This window comes from Nanorana parkeri, unplaced genomic scaffold (assembly GCF_000935625.1).
Source record: "Nanorana parkeri isolate BGI_ZX_2015 unplaced genomic scaffold, ASM93562v1 scaffold1063, whole genome shotgun sequence".
NCBI lineage: Eukaryota > Metazoa > Chordata > Amphibia > Anura > Dicroglossidae > Nanorana > Nanorana parkeri.
Genome location: NW_017307331.1, coordinates 519838 through 528540, shown reverse-complemented (window position 1 = coordinate 528540; position 8703 = coordinate 519838). Strand labels below are relative to the sequence as shown.

General features: G+C 39.6%; 1 protein-coding gene across 3 annotated transcripts in view; it reads left to right on the top strand.

Moving 5' to 3' along the window:
- SLITRK5 (SLIT and NTRK like family member 5) overlaps positions 1–5258 on the top strand; it is a 7381-nt gene extending 2123 nt beyond the window's left edge. For 2 of the 3 annotated variants that reach the window (XM_018567562.1, XM_018567563.1), the window contains exon 2: positions 932–5258. In XM_018567562.1, coding sequence (XP_018423064.1) covers positions 932–3585 — 2654 coding nt within the window. In that variant the 3' untranslated portion in view covers positions 3586–5258. Of the gene's footprint in view, positions 1–587; positions 653–931 lie in introns of those variants that run through there. The other variant, XM_018567564.1, reaches the window with a different exon arrangement.
- Positions 5259–8703: the final 3445 nt, after the last annotated feature.

Sequence of the window (8703 nt, the reverse complement as noted above, 5' to 3'; positions counted from 1 at the left end):
GGGGAGTATTAGCAACCACCCTTGCCTATAATGAGCTGCTTTAATGCTGAGGCTATTGACAATGGCGAAAATCGAGATGATCTATGCCATCCTCCTCACTAAGCTAGTTTTCCAGCCTGTCCAAAGTAAATGATATTTGACTAAACACGCTCCCCAGAGCCTCAACGTATGTGCATTATCTGCATTTCCGATAAGCCTTGGCAGAGCATGCAATGATTAACCCCTTCAGCAGGGGGATCAGCAGGCTGCAGCGCTCATGGATTATTATTAAGGCTTCACAGATGATGCCGTGCAGTTGATCGCCCATTATTTACACGAGCAGCACACAAATGGAAGAGGGGTGTCGTGGCCACACAATAGTCCTGATCTCCCCCACAAAGTGCCATTTTGCTTAGGAATCCGGCGCAGACGGTGCATGACGCCAGTCGCTTTCTCCTTGCTCCTTCCTATGCCTCCTATCAATGACGGTGTGTTATTTGTTCTTCTATCCTATGTAGATCTAATGAAGGAATGATCATAGGAATGCATGATACAACGCATTGCGGTAGAACAGCCTTGATGTAATATGTAACTTTCAGGGGCCGTTAATATGGAGATGTGTCAGTGCGCTGTTCAGTGGAGAGGTGCTGAAATAAAACGACTAGAGCGATAGGTAAAGCGGAGAAAGATCTCACAAGTGACAGCCATTTTCTGCATACTTATAGATCATTATGATGCTTTTAGCACTGCAAACGTGTGTGATCATGGCGTTGCAGCCCTTATTTGCACTTCCAATGTAGGCTTAGCTGGGGAAGGCAATGTTTAACCTATGGAATAGTGTGGATTATTGCTAGGATTCAGGCGTATAGCCTTTCATTACATGCAACATGCTAGGTGCATGCCTCGGATCGCTGCTGCTGTACTGATACGTGTTCTGTATTTTCCTATGCAGGAGCTAAGATGTACCATTGCTGCTCTGCAGTCACGTTCGACCAGGACTTAAACAAGAAAATGCAGATGTGGATACTACAGACGATTGCATTTGCTTTGACATCCCTGGTTCTCTCTTGGGCAGAAACTATTGAATCGTATGGAGAGGTGTGTGACAATTGCCCTTGTGAGGAGCGAGATGGCATTTTGTCAGTGAATTGTGAAAACAGGGGGATCATTAGCCTTTCGGAGATCACTCCTCCACGTTTTGCTATCTACCATCTCTTCCTGTTTGGGAATCTGTTGAACCGCTTGTACCTGAACGAGTTTGTCAATTACAGTGGGGCTTCTATATTACATCTGGGGAATAACGACATCCAGGAGATTGAGACGGGCTCATTTAACGGGCTGCAGGGTCTAAAGAGGCTGCATCTGAACAATAACAAGCTGGAACTTCTTAAAAATGACACCTTCCTCGGTCTAGAGAGCCTGGAATATCTGCAGGTCGATTATAATTATATCATCTCCATCGAGCCCAACACCTTTAGCAGGCTCCACACTTTACAAGTCCTGATACTCAACGACAATCTCTTGTCCAGCTTGCCCAACAATCTCTTTCGTTTTGTTCCCCTGACACATTTAGACTTGAGAGGAAACAGGCTGAAAGTGCTTCCCTTTGTTGGCTTATTAGAACACATGGATAAGGTGGTGGAGCTACAACTAGAGGAGAACCCGTGGAACTGCTCGTGCGAATTAATTGCCCTGAAGGATTGGCTCTATAGCATCTCTTACTCTGCCCTAGTCGGTGACGTGGTTTGTGAAACTCCTTTTAGACTGTATGGGAGAGATCTGGATGAGATATCCAAGCAGGAGTTGTGCCCCAGGAAACTGATCCCCACTTATGAGATGCGACCTCCCGTCCCCAGGAGTACCAACGAGTACTTCCACACCACCCCCGCCTCTGTCAATTCGGGGGCCACGATCTCCTCTTCTGTTTACAAAAACCCCACCAAACCCAAAAGCACACGGCAGCCTACACGATCCAGAGTGCGAGCCACTTCTCACCACCCTCCCAAAGAAAATGGTTACATTGCTTATCAGACCAAATCCCCTGTGCCTTTGGAGTGTCCTACAAACTGTACCTGCAATTTACAGATCTCCAATCTGGGACTAAACGTCAACTGTCAGGAGAGAAAGATTCAGAGCATCTCCGATTTACACCCGAAACCTTATAACCCCAAAAAGATGTACCTGACAGGTAATTATATCACTCTGGTTCGCCGATCTGACTTTATTGACTCGACTGGCTTGGACCTCCTGCACCTTGGGAATAATCGCATCTCAGTCATCCAGGACCGAGCCTTTGGGGATCTGACTAATTTACGCCGGCTCTATTTAAATGGCAATTCCATTGAAAAGCTGACACCGGGCTTGTTTTATGGCCTTCAGAGCCTTCAATATTTGTTCCTCCAATATAACTCCATTAAAGTTATAGAACGTGGGACGTTCGAGGCCGTTCCAAACCTGCACCTTCTATTCCTTAACAACAACCTCCTGAAATATATGCCAAGTAACATTTTCTCGGGATTGAGCCTCTCCCGGCTTAACATGCGAAGTAACCACTTCTCGCATTTGACGGTGAGCGGTGTGCTGGACCAGCTCAAGTCCCTGGTGCAGATCGACCTCCATGAGAACCCCTGGGATTGTACGTGCGATGTGGTCGGCATGAAGCTCTGGCTGGAGCAGCTGAGCGTCGGGGTCTTGGTGGACGACGTGATCTGCAAGACCCCTAAGAAATTCTCAATGAAGGAGATGAGATCGATCAAAGCCGATCAGCTTTGCCCAGATTACTCTGACATCGTGGTTCCCACGTCTACTCCTTCAGAGGAGCAGCCCCCAGAGAGCACCACCGCGTTTATTTATCCCATTAAAGTCGACAACAAAGTGCCGAGCTCAGTGCCCTTGTCTGTGCTCATACTGAGCCTGCTCTTGGTTTTCATTATGTCTGTGTTTGTGGCTGCAGGGCTCTTCGTCCTTGTAATGAAGAGAAGGAAAAAAAATCAGAATGAGCCAGCCAGCACAAATAACTCAGACGTGAGCTCATTCAACATGCAGTACAGCGTGTACAGCAACCGACCTCTGCCCAAAGTCAAGACCCCGGCCGGCCATGTCTATGAGTACATCCCCCACCCTCTGGGTCACATGTGTAAAAACCCCATCTATCGATCGAGGGAAGGCAATTCTGTGGATGATTACAAAGATCTCCATGAGCTGAAAGTCACCTATAGGAACCACCTGGAAGAAGAAAGAGAGAGCAACCTGAGGAGCCCTGGCTACAGTGTCAGCACCATCGAGCCAAGGGTTGAGCTTTCACCTGTGCAAGATACAGATCGTGTCTACAGAGGGATCCTAGAACCCGACAAAGGACCTACACCCGGGACTAACATTGAATACAAGTATAGCAACCCCCCACCGTTTACCTATACCCCAAAATACGAGGCAAAGCGTCAGTTTCTGCATCCAGACAGGTTAAGAGAAGCTGTGCTTTACAGCACCCCTAGTACTGTCTATGTGGAACCTAATAGGAACGAGTATTTGGAATTAAAAGCTAAACTTAATGTTGAGCCGGACTACCTCGAAGTGCTGGAAAAACAGACAACATTTAGCCAGTTCTAGACTCCACCATCTACACTATTATCTCTGAAACAAAGGACTACTCGAGGATTTTGTTGCTTCAACCTACGGATGAAGTGCCTTGGCACAAGATTTTCAGCTGCAGCAAATTCTACTGAAAGGGTGTGCAATTTTCTCCTCTCTTTCTTCTTTTTTTTTTTTTTTAGGACAACCATCAATTGTACAAACTGGGCACAACACTTACTGTTCGAAAGCGTTCCTCCTATTACTGCAGTCTGAGAATTAAAGAGTTGGAATCACTCTTGGTGCTAGGAGGTATCTATGAAGAGTATACCATGCTATAACCCTTCAGACAAGGGTGGGTCTAAATGACTTTTCTGGTGTTTTAGCAACTCCCTCCCCCTACGTTTAATATAAAAGGTCCATTTTTACAGGATGTATTTGTATGCTCTCCAGACTTTTGAAGCTCAAGCTAAATGATGTAAGCTATTTACGATCTTTATGCATCACCATAGATGGTGTAAGCAAAATTCTGAAGTGCAAAGACATAGAATCTATAACTTGGGTAGTCAAAAATAATTTATTGTTGAAATACGAAATATTTTAATGTAGCACCTATTTTTATATGCACATTAGCATTTCTTCTTCTTTTTTTTTTTCTTCTTCACTATTCTTGTCTTTGATTTGCTCAAATGTGTTGCACTACATAAAAGACACTGAGATCCTGAGCTGTTATATGAAAATTTGGCTATGACAATTCTACACGTTAAAAAAGTGACCAAATAGTGAGTGTTTTATGGCAAGTTTGTTGATTGGTATTGGTGAGATGGTTGTTCTATGAGATGTACCTAGGAAATGCTAAGTCAAATCTATAATTGGGCACTTCATAGAACTGAATAGTGAGGGATATACAGGGATACCCGGTTTTAAAAAGGGAAAAAAAAATAATTTCATTTCATTAGTGAACCAAATGTAATTTCTCGACTACTGTTGTAGTCAAATTTGAATGCATTGTACAGACTAGTGTGTGTCCTGTCACCTGGTAGGTTTGACATATGGAAATGTTCAAGCTTGGGGCAAAAAAAAACAATTGTTTTATTTTTTCATTTATTAATTCTTTTTCAAAGCAAGCAGTGTGCTAATGCATGTAATCAACGTAAAAGAATAACATATGAGCTGCCATAGCCATTCAGCATGCATTCATGAAACTAAGGATTTATAATCCTTTGATTTGGTTTCTGCCAGTGGATTGAAATGGCACAAATTCAAGTTTCAAAGAATATTATTGTTAATGAATACAGTATGAATTGGCTACTCATACCCTGCTGTATTCCTTAATCCTTAATGCCCAATTTGAGGTTAAGACGTGAAATAATTAGGAATATTTTTCATTGTTTAGAGCATGTTACATTCATTTTTCAATTGCTATTAAGATGCCATGACTGTTTCATTTTTATGTAATGATCACATTATTATTTTTTTCTCATGTAATATTTGAAAAACAGGGTAAGCTGTGACATAGCACACATCACACACACACAGACACACACACACACACACACACATCACACACACACCTAGAAAATTAATCTGGAATAAATGGCACTGAGTGCAAAGTTCCTAATCAGGATTCATTTTCCTCTGTTTGTGGAGGATTCATGAGAGCATTTCTCTAATATTTATGTATTTTGAAATCTTTATGATGTAAAAAAAAATGTTTGTAGATTCTTCCTAAAACATTTTATATTTTGCATTCTGAGACTTATTTCTCATATGCAATTACTTAAAGTAAACCTGTCACTAGCAAATACAGTAGATAATGCCTTATCTGGGTGACAGGAGGTACCAATACATTAGAGGTGCCAGTACATAGCAGTCTGCTTCTTTGCAGCTTAGTGAACTCCAAAATTGGGGCATGCAAGTTATCTATAGCTTGGGCATTCCTGCCTCCCTCTGCATCTTACATTGCAATGTAGTGCTTCTCAATAGGTTGCAGAGGTGCCCCATTGCATTATGGGATGCAGATAGGGCATTCCTAAACACTTAAGAAAAGTGAAGACTTGCATACTGCATACTCCCAGTTTCAGGGCCTCAAGGGACAATCAGTAGTGAAATTCCATCTCCCACCTATGGCAATTTATAATGTGTTTCTTAGTGGCAGGTTTACTTTAATAAATACACTTTTCTGAATTCTTCCATGAAGATCTATTTGTTGACATAAAGTACTTTGTATTCCTGAATTTCAAATAATGTTATAAACAGGGATATGCAACTTTTCCAACAACTGCCCTCAAAGTTACACTATTTTTATAAACTATATTGTAACAAGCATCAGATTAACCTGCAGCGTAAATTATTCATTAGAAAAGTTATATTTATCTTGATGTTTTATGCAGTGCTCTTGCACATTATTACATTTGAAACATTTTAATAGATGTATGTAAAATAATCACAGTAATGAATAATGACATTTCACAGAAGCCAACTTTTTTTTCTAATGCATTTTAATTTTATTCACGTTTTTGTTGTGTTTTTTAAAAGCAAAAAAACAAAAAAAAAGTGTTTAAATGCATCTGATCATCGATTTATTTTTAAATCATGGAACATTCCTTTTAAAATACTGAATTTATTATATATATAAAAATATGCTAATATAAGGCCAGTTAATTTTGAATTATTTTGCATAGATCGCTGTTATGCTCTTTGTCTTCTAATATCATCCCACATGCAATCAAATCCTAAAATGTGTACATCATAAATAAATATCTATTTTTTTATGCACGCTTATTATTATGATTTTAATCAACATTTGTACAGTCTATAGTCTAAAGAGGATAATTACAATATTGCATATTCTGGAAAAGTAAAAGGTCTTAACGCTATATGGTATTTCTGCTTACAATATAGGGGCATAGCCAAATTAAATTAAATAAAGAATAATTAGTGCTCAACACAGCAACATATCATTAAACATAAAAGATGTCAATATCTTCAACCATTATCAGAGAAATGTGTGTATTTTACTGAACATCAATCATGTGATTATACCAAACATTTGCTGATGATATTTTGCTGATACATGAGAAACTAGAGACAGGATACTATAAGGCAGCTTTGTAATCTATGAAGGATGTTATTTTATTTACATTCATATATTTTGTTCAGTGATATGTACTTTATTTAATCTAAAAACTTTTGGGAATTCAATGTAAAATTATATTTTAAGAAAGTAAATAATTCTATTAAAATTAAAATTGATTATACCAATCTGTATTTTAGCACTTACACTTTTGTTCAAAGAGTTCCCTGAGAATCAAAATGGTTAAATACTCTAAGACTGATTTTAATGAAGGAGTAATTTTTACCTTTGCCTATGTTCACTTCAGATACTAAGTTCAAAGAAATTATAAGTCAAAAACAAGACATTTCTCCTGAACCTGAGGTGAACACAGACTCCCAGAGAAACGCAGACTCTATGGTTGGGTCTACATAGTGAAATTACATATTCGTTTAAAAACAGGCATCAGAGAGAAGATATAAATGGCAAAATCGTTTTCTGGCTGTTATATCTGACATAAAAATGCACAAAAAGTAATTGACCAGAAATTGTAGATCATAATGAGATTTCATGTACTTTTTTTTTTTTGCACAAGGCTTACGAAGTTGTAAACGGTGCAGACTCTTGTGGTTTCAGACCAGATGTGATTCACTAATTGAATATCAGTGACTTAAATGCATTGCTAATGTGTTCTAACATAACATGAACATTGGTGTGTGAATGGGTGTTTAAGTGTTTAACATATAGCAATTACAGTATTGTCCTCAGGTGTGCTATGGAGGGGAAATGATAATGTACATGCCTTGCTGCATAAATCTTAATATGTCTGTCACAGATGAATCGGTATGACTGTATGTATTGACCAAAATACCTTTTTTTTATACAATCACTGATCATATTTCCTGTTCTGAACATTCCCAGTGCTATTATTTGAGAAGCTAAGTCAATTAAGTTGTCAATTTTCATGGCTTAGTGTTCGGGTTGCAGTTCTTGTGTCTCAAGGCTGACCCAGCTTGGAACTAATTTGGTTAGCTTTTTAGTTTGTTGCATGTTTTCTTTCATTGTTAATTGTTTTCTTTTCATTTACTTTAATTCAATCTTCCCAGCTGCACAAGGAAATGTATTCCCAGTGGGATGATTGTATTATAACAAAGCTGATACTAGGTGAAAGTTTTGAGTGGCCTACTACTGTTTCTGCAGGATGTCAGGAACGGATATAAGTGTAGATGCCAATGTGCTTCTTGGAAATAAGAATATTTTTGTTTGGGTCTGTCTCTAATATACATTTCACCACCACTTTACCTTTACAGTATGGCCAGCTTTAAACCTACAGCTACTTAGATAAATATGGATTATATCATCTGCAAATGTATGCAAGCTGCTTAGAGGAGATTGCGTACAGATATAGGATGCAGTGGTGGATCACACTGTATTGAAATCTGTTAAGCTATTTTTTTTCTTTTTTTAGTTTTGACGCAGCAAGAAGTAACATCTGTCCAAAGCAAGGTGACATCTCCTCTTAGACAGCTGTCACCATAACAGATTCCCCCACTGAAAGATTTCTCCTCAGCTTCTGTTCCTGTGGCAACTCACAAATGTTGGATTTCCCATCCCTCTGTACCAGAGACACATAGAGGGTGAGTCCTCTCCCCCTCAGCAGGGACACAGACAGTAATAAAAACTAGACAAAGGCTCCAATGCTTCCACATTCTATCCAACTAAACAAAAAGGTTTTGGCTTTACATACATTTTAATGTACAAATTCAGCAATAATTCTGGATAGACATGAGAAAATGATAAAAGAAAACTACTCTTCTTGCAGTTTTCCCAATCCTCTAGTAAAGACAATGCCGCCTCTGCACCAACTGGAATTTCTATACTGGTACTATTTGTGGTGATGAGAAGGTTAATTAAAAGCTAGAATACCAGCCCTCACACATGCTTGGCCATCAAATCTTCGTTTATTGTAACCAGCAGCAGGACATGGAGTGCAAAGATTTAAAAATAACCAGGGACGCTGTCATTACACAGTGAGAACCCGGCCAGGCCGCTATGATATCACAGCGGCCTCTCCGGGTTCTAAGTGTGTAATGACAGATGGC